The 16984-nt window shown below is 45.2% G+C and overlaps 2 protein-coding genes across 2 annotated transcripts; both read right to left on the reverse strand.

Moving 5' to 3' along the window:
* Positions 1-794: 794 nt before the first annotated feature.
* LOC137816966 (uncharacterized) lies at positions 795-1457 on the reverse strand. Its single transcript, XM_068620158.1, has one exon. It carries the CDS (start codon positions 1455-1457, stop codon positions 795-797), a length of 663 nt encoding a protein of 220 aa, XP_068476259.1.
* A 2324-nt stretch (positions 1458-3781) lies between these two features.
* LOC137816967 (uncharacterized) lies at positions 3782-5304 on the reverse strand. The gene is made up of 2 exons (XM_068620159.1): positions 4975-5304; positions 3782-4756 (listed from the first exon to the last, which is right to left on the reverse strand). The coding sequence occupies exons 1-2, from the start codon at positions 5302-5304 to the stop codon at positions 3782-3784; spliced, it is 1305 nt and encodes a 434-aa protein (XP_068476260.1).
* Positions 5305-16984: the final 11680 nt, after the last annotated feature.

Below are 16984 nucleotides of genomic sequence, written 5' to 3' on the forward strand. Positions count from 1 at the left end.
CACTTGGGAGACAACTTGTTCTCCAACTCATATGGATGAGCCTTGCGCATGACCAGATCAACTACTTGAAATTGCCGCGGCTTCACCTTAGAATTGTACTGATGCTCCATCCTTCTCTTCACAACTTCAGCCTTTATTCTCGCCTATTCTCTGTCCTCGTCCAACAGGTCTAGATTCACCCTTCTTTCCTCGTTGGACTCTTCTGCCACAAAGCTTAGAAAACGGGGTGAGCTCTCATGGATCTCCACTGGGATCATGGCGTCCGACCCGTACACTAGGCTAAACGGCGTTTCCATGGTGGAAGATTAAGGCGTGGTGTGGTAAGCCCACACGATCCTTGGTACCTCTTCTGCCCACGCCCCCTTAGCTTTCTCAAGTCGTCGCTTCAACCCCCTCAACAAAATTCTGGTCGCGGACTCCACCTGTCCGTTTGTCTGGGGGTGTTCGACAGATGCGAACACCTGCTTGATGCCTACCTCAGAGCATATCTTACTCATTTGCAGGCTAGCAAACTGAGTGCCATTATCTGAAATAAGATGCCTCCGCACGCCGAAGCGGCACACAATGTTCTTCCATACGAAGTGTTGTACCTTATGTGCAGTGATCTGCGCCACTGGTTTTGCCTCTATCCACTTCGTGAAATACTCGATGGCGACTATCAAATACTTCATCTGCCTTATCGCCAGAGGGAAAGGGTCCAGAATGTCGATTCCCCATGTGTGGAAAGGCCACGGGCTATAAATCAACCTCAGCTCTTCTGGAGGCGCCTTGTGCTAGTCAGCGTGCATCTGACACTACTTGCATCGCTGGGCGTATCTCACACAATCTTCCCTCACCGATGGCCAATAGAACCCTGTGAAAATTACCTTGGAAGCTAATGATCTTCCCCCTACGTGGCTTCCACAAATCCCCTCGTGGATCTCCGACATGATCCTCGTACACTCGTTGCCACTCACACATGTCAGAATTGGGTGCGTGAACCCATGTCTGAATAGCACTCCATCAATGAGAGTGTACCTTGCGGAGTTCTTCTTTATCCTCTTGCCCTCTCCAAGCTCCGCTGGGAGAATCCCATTTGTAATGTATCGCTTATAAGGCGTCATCCATGTATCCCCTTCTTCCACGACACACACTTGCACACACTTCTCTTCTTCGGGCGAGGCCGCATAAGCGCTGACACGGGGTGCCCTCGCCGTATCTTGAATTAACGACCGATGACTCCTCGGCTTTCCTCTCATCGCGCTGATGTGAAGAACATCCACCTTATTATCTGCCACAAACTTTCGCAGCGTTTTGATCGTTTCTTGGATGACTGTCCTCTGCCTTCCCCCCTTGCCTGAGCTGGCCAGCTTGGCGAGCAGGTCAGCTCTGGCATTTTGTTCTCTAGGGACATGCACCAGCTCAAACATAGCGAAAACTCTCTTCAACGCTTGGACATACTTCAGATATGTCGCCATCTACGGGTCTTTTGCCTGATACTCCCCAGTCACTTGTCCTGTGACCAGTTGCGAGTCACTCTTTGCCAAGAGGCTCTGTGCACCCATTTCCTTGGCCAAGATCATTCCAGCGATCAAAGCTTCATACTCAGTTTGGTTATTACTTGCCTTAAAGGCGAAACGTAGGGCTTACTCGATCAACACCCCATTAGGCCCCTCCAGAACTATCCCCGCATCACTCCCCTGTTGATTGGAGGACCCATCCACTGAAAGCATCCACTGCGATCCTAACTCCACCTCTTGGGGGGCACCTCCTGGTGAGAGCTCTGCAACGAAATCTGCATAGACTTGCCCTTTGATGGACCCCCAGGGCTCGTATTGAATATCAAACTCTGACAGCTCCACTGCCCAGCGAACCATCCTCCTAGTGACATCTGGCTTCTGTAGTACCTTCTGAATGGGGAGGTCCGTCATCACCACCACTATAAAGCTATGAAAATAGTGACGGAGCCTTCTGGCTGAGAATACCACTGCCAGCGCTGCCTTCTCCAACGATTGGTACCTCGTCTCTGGGCCTTGCAAGGCCTTGCTTACGAAGTAGATGGGCCTCTGCACTTGATCTTGCTCTTGGACCAGCATAGAGCTAATGGCCCACTCCGTCACTGCAAAGTACAAACGGAGGGGCTCGCTTGCCTGTGGCTTGCATAGCACGGGAGGAGTCGCCAAGTACTCTTTCAGCTTGAGGAAAGTTGTTTCGCATTCTTCTGTCCACACGAAACGACTGTTCCTCTTTAGGCACTGAAAGTATAGGTGGCCTTTATCTCCACCAGCTGATACAAACCTTGACAAAGCCGTCATGCGCCCCGTTAGCTGCTACACTTCCTTCACCGAGGTTGGGCTTCGCATGGCTATGATGGTTGCGTACTTGTCGGGGTTCGCCTCTGTCCCCCTCTCAGTGAGCATAAATTCCAAGAACTTTCCCGCCTCAACCCCAAAAACGCACTTCTCCGGGTTCAGCTTGAGGCGGTACTTGGCTATTGTGGCGAACAACTCCTCCAGGTCAGCTGTGTGTCGCCCTCTCTCTTGAGAGGTTACCACCATGTCGTCAACATAGGCCTGCACATTTCTTCCTAGCATAGGTGCGAGGACCCTATCCATCAGTCTCTGGTAGGTGGCGCCTGCATTCTTCAGCCCAAACGGCATGACCTTGTAGCAGTAGCAAGACGTCTCGGTCATGAACGCCGTTTTGCTCTCATCACGTGGATGCATCTTTATCTGATTGTACCCCGAAAATGCGTCTAAGAAACTCAGCATCTTGCAGCCTGAGGCGCTGTCCACCAACGCGTCGATGCTAGGTAATGGGTACGAATCTTTAGGGCACGCTTTGTTCAAATCCGTGAAGTCGACACACATTCTCCACTTTCCATTCACCTTTTTCACTAAGATGACATTGGCCAGCCACTCAGGGTATTGGATCTCCCTGATGTGCCCAACACTTAGCACTTTCTTCGTTTCCTCCTGCACGACGAGGCGCCTCTCCTCGTTGAACTTCCTCCTCCTCTGTCGTACAGGGCGAACCTTGGGGTCCTTGGTGAGGTGGTGGCATAGAAAGTCTGGGTTGATACCTGACATGTCCGAGGCAGACCATGCGAACGCGTCTAGGTGGCGTGAGATCACCGCTGCCACTTCATCTTGCTCCTCCTGGCTCAGCAATCGTCCCAACTTGAATACCTTGCCACCAATCCACCTTTCGACCACATTGTCTACTGGTTGGGGTCGCCTGTCTCGCACGCTCTCTGCACGAGACTCGCTTCTGCGGCCCTCTCTTATAGGTGTCGCCTCACCGGGTACCTCAGGCGAGGCCTCCTCTGATAACTCTTCCATGGGCGAGACCCCCTCGTATACTTCTTCCATCGGCGAGGCCTCCCCATGTGTTTCTTCTAAGTGCGCGTCTTCGGTAGGCGTCTCCTCCGCGGGTGTGGCCTCGACAGGCGTCGACTTCGCGGGCATCGCCTCTTCCAAGGGCTCTACCTTCATTGGCGTATCTGAAACGGGCGGGCGTTCCATCACCATGACCACGCCCCTCTTCGTTTTTAAGCTATTTTCGTAGCATTTCCGGGCCTCCTCCTGATCAGACTTGATCACGATCACCCGGCCACTAAGGTCTGGCAGCTTCATCTTTATGTGGCGTGTGGAGGCCACTGCTCTTAGCCTATTCAGCGCAGGCCTTCCCAACAAAATGTTGTAAGCTGAATTGGCATTCACTACCAAGTATCGAATGCTCTCGGTACGTGATGTCGTTCCATCCGTAAACGTCGTCCTTAGCTCCAAGTAGCCATGTACCTCTACTTGGTCCCTGCAAACCCATACAAACATCTAGTGTAGGGCATCAACAGATCTGGGGACAACTGCAGCTTGTTGAAGGTGGACCAGAACATGACATCTGCTGAACTGCCCTGGTCCACTAGAACTCGGTGCACCCTCCTCCCAGCGGTGACGACCGAAATGACCACGGGGTCATTATCATGTGGGACGACATCACGTAGGTCAGCCTTGGTAAACATAAGGTCTGACTCCCACGGGTCATCTGAACCTTCCTCAGCCACTGAATTAACTGACCTCACATACCTCTTGCGCTGAGAGGCAACGGGCCCTCCTTTTGAGAAGCCACCAGAGATTGTGTGGACTTCCCCATGGATCGGCATCTCGTGTGCCTGCTCCTCTTCTGGTATCGCCAGAGCTGCGAAAGTAGATGATCCGGCCAAATAATCCTTCAGAAAACCGTTCTTCACAAGCTCATCCAACTGATGGCCCAATGCCAAGCAGTTGTTGATGTGGTGCCCAAAGGCCTGGTGGAACTTGCACCACAAGTCTTTGTGAGGTCCCACTACTTTGTCAGTCTTCACTGGTGGCCTCAGCCTATCTGCTATGTTAGGCACGACGATGAGATCTTTCAACTCTACCACAAAATTGTGCCTCAGCGGCCTATTCCCCTCCCTCGCCGGCCTGTTCCCCACTGCTCGCCCCCTAGCCTGGGGCCTCCTCGCATCGTATGGGCGCCTCCTCTCCGAATTCTTCCTTCCCGTCGTGGCCTCGTTGACCTTGGCGGGTTGTGCACGCGACAGTGCTCTTGGGCGTGCGGGTGCAACACTTGTGCGCTTCTCGCATACCTCGCCCTCAGTGGCAATGTGTTCCACAACGCGACGCCTTATCTCAGCAAAAGTTTGGGGGCGGTTGCGGATGATTGACTCACAGAAAGGCCCAGGGCACACCCCCTTCCTGAACGCGTAGACAATCATGGGCTCCTCTGTGGTGCCAACCTTCACAACGTAGGCTCCGAAACAATTGATATATTCCTTCAAGGTCTCGCCTATATATTGCTTCACATCGAACAAGTCATACGATACTGGTGGTGGAGCCCTGTTTGCTATGTATTATTCGCAAAACAGCTGGGAGAGCTGGGCGAACGATGTGATGTGGCCATCCCTGTCAAAGTGCTCATGAAGAGCTTGCATCTTACGGCGTCGGATCTGCCTACCAGCATCATCTGCGTGTGGAACGCAGTGAGATGTGCTTCGGAATCCTCCATCCCTGTGAAAGTCACCTTAGGACCCACGAACGTATGAGGGATCACCGCCTCAATGATTGACTGTGAGAACGGTGTGGAAAACTCCCTCGGTGGAGTGAAGCAATCACGATCATCTACATCACGTTGCCCTGAGTTGTTGCGCAACCCGCGACACAGCTCTTCATTCGTACGACACAACTCCTCATTTCTCGCCTGAGATGCCGCGAGATCCGCCTGCATGCGTTCTTGCTCAACCTTCGATGCTGCCATTGCCTCCTGCAATCCCTGCATCATATCCATGACCTACTGCATGGTCATATCTCCACTCTCAGCGCGTGTCAAACTCTGCCTAGTTGTCCTCATTTTCTTGCAGTTCTTGGAAATCTTCAAACTGTTGCGGTGGTTCTTGACAACTTTTCCGGTAAAAACAAACGAAAATACGAACGAACGGTAGAAACCTCCAGAAGACGAAGAACTAGCAATTGAAACTGATCAAGATCGAGGAAAAACGGTGAAAACAGAGCAAACCACAAACAAACCATGAACAACGGTGGCTCTTCAGCAAACTTCAAAGAAACTACGAACAAACGGTGGAAACTAAGCCAACTTCCACAATGAACGGTGAAACGATCTAAACTCCACCAACGAACGACGAAAACTCGAACTGAACCGAAAGCGATCGGTGAAACTGCGTAATCTTGACGATGAACGGTGGATCTTGGACAACTCTTGAAAAACTAACACGAAAACTGCGACTGAACCACTGAACACTTGCGGTGGGACTGAGGTTTTAAATCCGCCCCACGGTGGACGCCAAATGTTACTGCCGGTTGACTGAGAAGATCTTCGTGCGTAGCTTTGACTCGCGAAAAGGACTCCTTCGTCTCCAACTCAGATCTTCACCCTACTCCGCCGTGAGTACCTGAAAAGGAGTGAGCAAAAGGCGCCCTCGCGGCCGTTTGCACTCCGACGATCAAGTCAGCAAGCAAGAGACACCAAACACCTCCGTCTCGGAGCACCGTAACTGAATGCTCTGAAAGTGTGTAACTGAATCGTAATTAACTCTCTCTCTCTCTCCAACCACCCGTGCATACAATGAGTAAGCGAGCAAATGATCAGAAAGTGTGTAAACTTTGTGAAAACGTACCTTACTAAGGTTTCAGAAAAGCTTATATACGTTGGGTTTCAGTGCTTACTGCCACGTGTCCTTCTGACTTGACCGCGATTCCACGTGGAAGGCCTTACAACGTTGTAACCCAACTTAGGGAAATTCCAGCGTGTAAGTCTTCCTTCCTCGAAGTGCATCTGGCGCGAGGGGTGACTACCTGGGTGCCAACTCATGCGCCCCAGCTTCTAGTCACTCGCCCTGGAAGTGTATCTGCCTTCCTCTCGTACCACGCACATGGTTCACCCCTGGGCGTGGCCCTCTCCCCGGTCGTATCTGTCCCAGGGATTCTCCAGAGGTGGCGTGGGTACTTCACGAGTCAGGCTACCCCCTACTGGTACTGGGATTATGGCCTTGAAGCCACATTTCTCTTCTCTTCATTACTGTTCTGAGGTACCGGGGCCCGAGGCCTCCTTGCTCATACCGTGACCCCTTACTGTGCCGCCCCCTCCACGGTCTTCCCTACCTGTGGGTATCGGGGGGTGACATCAACGATGCCTCAACCTGGCGACGCCCACACCTGGCAACGCCCAAAGTGGTCAACCTATTGACTTCCTCCCTTGGGGCCCCTTGGTGGGTCCCACCATATGTTTTGACTTTGACTTTGACTTTGACTTTGGTCAACGCCCGGGGACGGGTCGGTACAAAAACAATAGGCCTTGACGCATGGAGAAGACATGAGGCAGTGGTTGGTCCTAGGTGCAAGCTTGAATTAATTTGTTTCCTTTGACGTGAGAGGCAGTGGTTGTTTCCTAGGTGCAGATGAGATGGCTAACAACAATGACAAAGTTGGAGGCCTTTGACGCGAGAGAGCATTGGCTACCACGTTGTTTTCCCAAAGTTTTGTACAGTATTTGGAAGTCAAAGCCTTGTAATTTTACTATCCATATTTGTTGTTCTGGTGTTTGAATTGTTTGGAAGAGAAGTGTATTAAAACTGTTTTGATCTGTATAAATTTTGAAATGGTTTCCCAACAAATACTAACGTCATTTTTTAACTACTTATGTGATTGCATACATCTCTCGGACATACATAGATGAGACTTAGAGGCGCGAACAAATTCTTTTGCTGAAAAAGGATAATGGGTGGTTGTCCTGGATAAGTACACCAACAACAATGACAAAGGCGTCAATTTCCACGTTAAATTTTTAACTTTGCATTTATTTTATTACATTTTAATGAGTTAAATTATTTCATAATCGGACTATTATATAGGCGTGTTGAACGGGACACCTGGCTGGCAGAAGGGAAGGAAGTCGGGGGGCTCATGTAGTCGCCAGTTATTAAGTTGGCGTGCTCCGATCTCCAGCATACCTAAACCGGCGGTCACCGGGTTGAAGATGAAGTCGCCAGATGTGAACCCAGGCGACCAAGTGATTAGAGATCGCCGAAACGAGGACATCGCCGAAGATGAAGTCAGATAGTCATTTCCTAGCTAGCCAGAGGATGAGCTCAGGAGACAGCTTACCTGAACATACGTCGTTTGATAAGGCAGATCGGGTGAGCTATGTTTTAAACTATTAGTTGGGTTGAAACTCGTTGTTTGGAAAGTGGTTTCGCGCTGAGGTTCATTATCTTAAAAGTCCACAAGTTGTTAGAAGACTATCGTTCGAAAGTTGGTAGTTTGAAGCAGTTAGTGAACAGTCACGCTCGCAGAATTGCTAAGTCAATTTCGTTTAAGAGATTTATACAAGAAGAAATAAAGCTAACAGGGAGATTATATAAAGAAGCAGGAAATGTCATAACACAGTGGCATCAGTTCAAAATACATGTACCAAAAAGGGAAAAATTATTACAAGTAAGTGTGTGTAAGAGAGAAAACAGATGAATAAGTGATGGAGGGAAGCAACTAGTCTTCAGAAGGAACGATCTTCCCATCCACCACTTCATTGTTTAGCGACACCATGGAGAGATCCAAATCAGGGTACTGGCAGGCAAATTGCTCCAGGGCGGCGTCGAACCCAGCAGCGAGGATTTGGGCAGAGCTCAGCTCGAGATCTTCAGTTTGCTTCTTGAGCCCCTCGGTCTGCTGCTCTAACTCGTTAACTCATTTCTTTAGTTCTTCAGTTGTTTCACGAGCTTGAAAGAGGTCTTCAGTAACCTTCTTGTTTTCCGCCTGCGCCTGGGCCAGCTCTGCGGCGATCTTTTCGTTTTCCTCTTTGGCCTCAGCGAGCTTAGCCATGGTGTCATCTCTCTCTTTTTCAACTTTCCCCAAGAGGACCTCCCGATCTACTGACCTCTTCTCAAGGCTTTCCACCTTGGCTGCATTGCTTTGATCGATGCCTCCAGGTCGGCCACCTTGAGACGGTAGGGGACCAGTTTGCTCTCCAGCTCAATCTTCTCTTGAGCTAAGAGGTGCACCCTATGGCGTAGATCGGTGGCCTCCTTGCGCGCCACCCTCAGCTCAGTGCTCATAGCGTCCTCCACTCTCGAATGGTCGATCTCTGCCAGCATAAGGTTGCAAGACAACTTCTCCGCCTCGATCCTTATTAGGCGATTCTCCTCTTGGAGCACGAAGATGTTGTCCTGAAGTTTCTTGCTTGAACTCTCCACAGCCTTTGATATGATGGAGGGGAGGTCCTCTGCCATCATTCTGAGTTTGGCCGTGAAGGGTTCCCAGATCCCCTTAGCCGCGAGGGGGAGGGTTGCAACTGCTGTTTGTGGAGGCGCTGAAGGAGCCTGGTGCTGGCTCTCACCAACGCCCTCTTGGATTGGTTGTTGAGGTAGAGCTTCTTGGCGTGGTGGTGACGTGGGGGACTCAGTCATGATGATGGGCGAGTTGTGAGCACCTTCATCCCCACCTGGCGCGGCTTCGGCGTTTGAGGCGGTTGAAGGAGGACCCTCTCCAGCGGATATGAATGGCGTGGAGGCGCTCGGAGGGTTCTCCATGAAGTTGGGCTCAGTAGCCTCAACTGCAGGGAGTGCAGCCGCCAAAGGCACTGCTTGAACTGGCGGAGTTGCAGCTGGGGGAGAAGGCGGTGTTGGTGTTGGAAGAGGAGGTGGAGCAGGTGGTGAAGAAGGTGCCACCCTTCTCCTTTTGGTGATGAGGCCATCCTCAGTTGCCTCATCGTCCTCTTCTTCATCACTCACCACCTGAGGAGTTTTCCTCTTTGGCTTCCTAAGGATGAGTTTTTTGCGTTGTGGGGCGGGCAAGGCTTCTGAAGGAGCTGGGCCTTGAGGGGGCGATCTGCTCAGGCGGCGATCTCCACCACTGAGTTGGGCACAGTCTGGGAGCCCGACGCCAACCCATGAGCTCGGGCGAGCGCCCTCAATTCAGCTAGCTTGCCTTTACCCAGCATGAGATCTGCATAATGCGAAGGTATACAGGTCAGCTCAAAGACAAAAATAAACACATGGGTAAGTATGCAATGAGACAGACAAGTGGTGTAGAAAATAAAGACCAAGTCTAGTGCGCAACAGACAAGACGCCCAGTAACAGATAACAGAGGTGCAGCACAGGGCAATAACTTAGATGTTAAGGTAAGCACTAACCTATGCGAGCCTCGAGTTGGCCCTCGAAGAACTCAAAGGAGATGATCGCAGAGGTGAGAAAGGTAATGTTCGCGGCTGCCATGCTCTTCCAGAAGAGGCACAGGTCCTTGTCTAAAGCACCCATGTTGTCGGGGCTTCTTGGCTTTCTAAAGCTTCCCTTGGAGTCTTTATTTCCCTTGTTTACCCAGTACAAGGGAAAGCCGTCGAGCAGCGAGGTGTCCCGATCATTCTGGCGCACTTGGACGAATTTACCTTTCCAGTCCTTGTAAGATTGTTGGAAGATAGAGAGGATCGACCTCCCAGCAATCCCGTTCAGGCTCACCCAAAGGCGATCTCCCGGGTTCTTGGCCTCGAACAGGAAGAGGAACACGTCTACCGAGGCCGGTAGTCCCAAATGTGCGCACACGATTTGAAACGCCCGCACGAATGCCCAGCTGTTGGGATGGAGCTGGGCGGCGGCGATGTCGAGCTCGGTTAGTAATTCCCGTTCGAAACGGGTAAGGGGGAACCTAAGTTTCACCTTCTTGAATAAGGTGGTGTACACAAAGCAAAACAACTCGCCGTTGTTCCCTTTGTCATCTGCGTAGACTGGCACGTCGGGGGGGCAAGGCAGCACTGTCAGTTTGTCATCGTGTTCCTTGTGGAACGAAAGGTTGGGCTCGTCCCCTTTCTTCAATCGAAGCACTGCCACAGCGGAGTTTACTGAAGAAGTCTCCTTCAGTAAAGTTGAAGTGGCCCATGGGTATAACTTCTTATAGTCTGGGGAAGGAATGGAGGCACCTCCGGCTATGGGTGGAGTTGCCTGAGCAAGATTGGGGCGAGAGGTTGCAGGCCTCTCAGCCTGGGAGGAGGAAGCACCAGGTGCTCGCGGTGGGTTATGAGCTTGAGATGGAGGGTTTCGTGACGAGGGAGGAGGATTCGCGGTGGTCTTTGTTCGAGCCATCGCAGGAACTGCAAAGGAAAAAAGAAAAGAAAGGTGAGCGAAGGTTGCAAAGGTCGACTTGATTGTGAACGAAGGATGAAAAAGACGAACGAACGAAAGTTTGTTATGATGGGAGAAATGGAAGACGAAACCCTAAGTGCGAAAAGGGAGAAGAAGAAGAAACCACCCACAGCGTATGCACCAGACAGTTAATGGATGATGCGAATCGGTTAAAATGCAGTAGATATCAACACAAGAAGTAAAGGGAGTACCTTTCGATGATCAGACGAACGCTGAAGGAAGTTGGGGATTCAGAGAGTTGAAGAGCGTCGTGGGTTTTGCAGAAGAAACTCAGAGCGTTTGAGAAGGCAAAGAGATGATGGAACAGTAGAAATGAAATGGGTTTAAGGGTTTTTCAAATGATTTTTGGAAGCGTAAACGACAACTAAAGATGACCGTTGATGAAGCCACGTGTCGGGCGATTGGGAAAGTATTTGGTGGAGCGTCAGGAAAGCAGAAAGTACGAACGTTTGGAATTCTGCGCCAGCGCCACGTAGATCGGTAGTGACGTGACTCCTTTAGTCTTTTCGCTGGACAAGTCTTCGCTTAAGACTGAGGGGCTTGTGTACCGCCCTGGTAGTCGGAAGTGATGACGTGGCATCGGGCTATTATATAGGCGTGTTGAACGGGACACCTGGCTGGCAGAAGGGAAGGAAGTCGGGGGGCTCGTGTAGTCGCCAGTTATTAAGTTGGCGTGCTCCGATCTCCAGCATACCTAAACCGGCGGTCACCGGGTTGAAGATGAAGTCGCCAGATGTGAACCCAGGCGACCAAGTGATTAGAGATCGCCGAAACGAGGACATCGCCGAAGATGAAGTCAGATAGTCATTTCCTAGCTAGCCAGAGAATGAGCTCAGGAGACAGCTTACCTGAACATACACGGTGAAGCAGGTAGAGTAGATCATGAAGACGACCGGCGAGACCACAGGGAAGGTGTGTACGAAGGCACCCGAACTCGCCACTCAGAAGAGATCACGCTCCAAGGCAACTATGCACTGAGTTGTGTCATGCATAAGTAACTTAGCCAAAAAACCTGAAGAGTAAGAAGTGGCGCCCAAGTCAAGGATGCTCCAGATGGTGACGCGTGTACAGCTGGATGCGAGCCACGTGTCCAGAAGTGTAACTGTTTGAAGAGAGAAAGTGCGCAGGTATATAAGAGATTCTAACGAACTTCTGAGGTACGCACGTCTAGATTGCTTCTTTACGCTTGCGAATCTTGAGTACGCTGAGAGAGAAACTTTGCACGATTCCTTAGAGTTCTTGAGTTTTCTCTTGGTAATTGGTGGTTCAGTCGCTGACTTGGGCGTCGGAGCGTGATCGGCCGCAGCGGCGCCGTTCTGTCTTTTGCAGGTTCTTGAGGTGGATCGCGGTGAAAGACAGAGGCTAACACGGCGCGGAAGTCGATCCAGGTTTGACGAGGCAAGGTTCTAGCGTCCCGGTCAGCAGGCAGGATCAGATAAATATATTAAACTTAAATTTTAATTAATTGAAATAACAGAAATTAAACATATATAAAATTAAAAACCGATATTCTAAATTCAATAGATTAAAATAATTTATATTTGTGATAAGTATTACACCAATTCACATTCACATAAGCACACAATTTTTTCTCTATATGAAAATAATTGTTATCTGTACAATTTGATTCCTAAGAGTTATGTATGTACATTATCCATTCTGAAGGGTACTTCATCCATTAATTCCTACCTAACTTACTTGTACCACTTACATTACAAGAATATATTATTAGTTTATCAAATTTATAAATTATAGGAAAATAATTTAGCACCATAAAGTAAAAGAATATAACATTGTGAGTCTTTAATTTTTTCTCCAAGATAAGGTTAGTTAGTTATTTATGATTCCCTCTCTTTCAATATATATATATATATTTTTTAATTGTGGTATACTAATTAAAAAAAATATTTAATTAATATATTTCTGGGTTCAATTTCACATAGTGATATAATTTAAAGATTTATAATACAATATTTTTCAGACACAACATATTATAATTACATTTCATGTGGGTTGAGTCCTTATAAGAAAAGTTTATTATTAACGGTAACACCCAAAAATATATCGAACTATTACAATACAAATTCTACATGTTTATATACAAGCTTAGAGTTTTTAAAAATATTCCTAATACATGATTAGAACGTATAAAAATACAAAATATTTACCGTTCATAGCTCAAAACAAAATTCTAAAGCCTTCCAGACTTTCCTCCACCTATATGATTATTTGCTCGTGTACATAGTACAATGATCTGCAGTTCACAACACAATAAGAAAAGCAAGGGTAAGGTAGTGAGAATAAAATTTTATAATATACACAATTCAATCAAAAGAGCAAGCCAAATTACATTGATCAATTTCCTTATTATTCAATCTTCTTCAAATCCCAACATAAAAAATCACATAGATCCCACATGGATCTACACATCCAAGATATTCAACAAACAAAATAACAATGAACGTCTTTCGGAACCCCGTATTAAGTTAGTCCTACCAGAGACTAACACCTGATCCAGTACCCAAGACTTAGATTACTAGTGAATCCAAGAGAAAGGATAAGGGAAGTTCAATACAACCTAAGTCGTGCATCTCACATGTCACAGTGTGCCTGAACTCCTCTATCAACATCTTACCACTCGAGATCTTAGTCTATGTGACTTAAATCATCAGTGAAGCTATGAGATCTTTGTTACCACACACGCATCAATACTTAATACACAAAAAAATATCAGTCCATACATTATCCTAAATGTATGAATTCAATTTCTTACAATTTTCATCATACAATATCATTCAAAACGCAATCTACAACATTCAAAATCCTATTTAACATAAAAAAAACAACACTTAACTACTAAACCATCAAAATCTAATATTTCTACAAGTTTAAATAATATATAAACAAACAACATCCCTGGAAGATAAATTGAATATTGGAATCACGTCCCTCCACATCCAAATCTTCTAGCCTAGGGTACTATTAAAATTAAAGTTAGTTTCCCTTACCTGAAATTCCTTATTTTGATGGAAATTCTACCTCAAACAGGGGAACCACTCCAAAATTTGGGAACCTAGAATAAGTTATCCAAACATGATCAAATTTTAGTATGAGCTTAATCAAGTTGAGAGAAACACTTTTTTCAACTCACCCCATTAAGATTGATGACTAAATCATAGAGAAAAAAATAGAGAATAATTTGGGAACCTAGAATAAGTTATCCAAACATGATCAAATTTTAGTATGAGCTTAATCAAGTTGAGAGAAACACTTTTTTCAACTCACCCCATTAAGATTGATGACTAAATCATAGAGAAAAAAATAGAGAATAAGAGATCTTTAAAGTAAAAATGAACTTACTATGTTTGAAAATATGATCAGGTAGGAATGTACCTTGACTGACGTGATTAGATTTTGGAATAGATGAAATATGGGAGAAGAATTAAAGAGAAAAAAAGAAAGAGAGAGAGAAAGGATAGGAGACTCTTATTATTATTTTTTTACTTACGTTACATTAACATTAATAATAATATAAATAATAATTATAAATAACAAATTATTTTAATAAAAGATGTTACCTAACACGAGTTTTAATAAAAAAAATATATATTCTCATCATAAATACATCATAACATCTTGTTTGTTTTATGATTTTAAATGAAAAGAATAAATATTAGCTTATCTTCTTAATTATATCTAAGTGTTATTGGAAAATGTAGTTTAATTTGAAAAACTAAAATAAAACTATTGGTCTTCATTTTAAAATATTTTTTTAATATTACAATACATTAGTTAAAAAATAAACTATATAAATTTTAAAAATATCCTAAACTTTTTAATTTTTTTAAAAGGAAAAAATATATATAATTATAAGATGAAAAGGTACAGTATAGTAGCACTTTTAGGGTGAGATTGTTAAACTATCTAGATAGTAATAAATTGATTCTTTGATACTCTTGCCAAAATAAAGAAAAAAAAGGAAAACTTCATTACTCTTCCAAAAAAAAACAAACCATTTTGTTGAAGTGTAAATGATAAACTGCATAAATAATAGGACACCCCTCTTTAACTCATATTTGTCTGTCAAGAAAATGATTAACATAATTAAACGTGACTAATGTCAATATGAAATACACACTTATAAACACATTAATTCACATACTGCATTTCTTACTACCCTATCAATTAAGACTATAAAAGTTGTTAAATTTTAAAGAAATAATATTAAATTAACATTACAAGAAAATCATTAAATAGCAAAGTCAAAAATAATTATTCAATATATTGACTAAATTAGATAATATTTTAGAGAATAAAAGAATATCAGTATTTGTTTCTACCAGAAATGAACTCGGGAACTCTCCAATGCTTAAGTCAGTAGGAGCACAAAGATGATGATAAATTCTTAACAAAGAGTTAAGAGTAAGACTATAAAATAGAGTTTGATGTGTCCTCTTATTGAGAGAGTCATCACCTCTTTATAGGTCTTGTTTGACTCAGACCATTAAGAAAAGCATTGAATGATTATCATGAAATATAAATGGATTTTATAATAGTAACTATAACTGCTAGTAACCTATAACCGATTTATGGTCTAATTTATGTGTCTTAAATATAATATTAAACAAAAAGTTATTGTATGAATGTACCCGGTCGTAATTGGGAGTATGTACATAAGTGCCCCCCGCTCGAAATCAAGAAGATGTACAGGTGGAGCAATTTGAAGGATGAACGAGTTCAACTTGGTTCCGTTTGAATTTGGTTTTTAGCTATACTCGTGGTTGAACATGCTTCGTTCTTGATTGAACTTGCATTATTTTATTTTTCTCTTGGTTGAACATGTTATCGTGCTCTTGATTGAGCGTTTCTAGTTCTTGATTGAACTTGTATTATTTTTGCTTTCTCTTGGTTGAGCGAGTTGTTATGCTTTTGGTTTAGCGTTTTTAGTTATTGATTGAAGTTTATTATTTTTGTGTGCTCTTGGTTGAGCGTTTTTAGTTCTTGATTAAACTTGACGAGATTGTACCGAGAAAAAATGGACTTTATTTTACCGAGCTTGCCTCGCTAAAACCTTGGTAAAACCCTTAGGGAAAAAAATTGAGCAAAGGAAAAAGAGTACAAATTCTTGGTTTTCAACTATAGTACATATTTAAATGGGTTATGTTCCACATTTGGAATCAACTTGTCACTTAGTTCCTGGAGTTTATACGCTCCATTTTGCAAGGTATCTGCTATCCTATATGGGTTATCCCAACTGGGTGCCAGTTTTCCCTCGTTTCTGCACCTTCTTGCCTCACCAACCTTTCTCCAAACAAGGTCTCCCTTGTGGAGCACCCAAGCTCTAACGTGGGAGTTATACCGGTGAGTTGTGTTATGCTTTGCGGCCTCCTCCCTGACCCAGTCTAATGTATGAAGTGGTTTAAGGTCCTTGATTGGACCAACTCATGCAGAAGATCCCTTACCTTAAAGCACTTCTTCGTCCTATGACCTTGATTTTGGTGATAGCTGCAACGGTTAGTTGAGTCCCCTGAAGGATTGTTGGGGCTTGCTGTTGGCAGGCATATGAGTTTTAAGTTGTAGGCCTCTTAGAGTATGATCTCCCTTGAGGCACTCAGGGGGTGTAGTTTTCAAACTTCCCTAACCTTTTTCTTTTAATATTTTAGAAGGCCCTAAGGTTGGTGCCTTTATTTCCCTTCTTCAAGCGTTTGTGTTCTCCTCAATGCTCATATTTCTTGCCACCCTGGCCCGTAGTTGGTCCATGTCTCACGATGGTTCGACATACACAATGTCCAGGAACTTTCCAAGACATAAACCTACTAGTAGGGCGTGCATGGACACTACTAGGTGCAAGTAAGGTTAATTCAGTGTGGCCCGAGAAAATCTAGCCATGTACTGCCTTAGGCCTGTTGAAGAAGAACTTTGATGACTCCAAATCTCCATGGATTACTTGAAGGCTGATTGTAGCTTAGTTGGGTGTGTTATGGGGTAGTTTGAATTTGTTAGTTCCAAAAGCTGGTTTAATTCAAATCCCTTTAAAAGAGTGTTTTATGAAGAAGCAGAAAAACAACCAGTTTTTTTATCGTTTCAATCGGTTGTTTCATACTTAAGGTTTTTGAAACTGGTTTTGGCAGATTTGAACTTGATTGACTTTGCTGTCAAATCAATTCAATTGGTTGTTTCGACAAAACAACCAATTGTTTTTTAACTGTCTTAACAAAATTATGTTATGTTTGTTAAATCTGCTTTAAATGTTTTCAAGCTGATTTAACTTTAATAATAAATACTTTTAACTGCTAATTGGAGTATAAATGTTCTGTTAT

The sequence above is a fragment of the Phaseolus vulgaris genome, unplaced genomic scaffold (genome assembly GCF_000499845.2).
Source record: "Phaseolus vulgaris cultivar G19833 unplaced genomic scaffold, P. vulgaris v2.0 scaffold_14, whole genome shotgun sequence".
In the NCBI taxonomy this organism is placed as follows: Eukaryota; Viridiplantae; Streptophyta; class Magnoliopsida; order Fabales; family Fabaceae; genus Phaseolus; species Phaseolus vulgaris.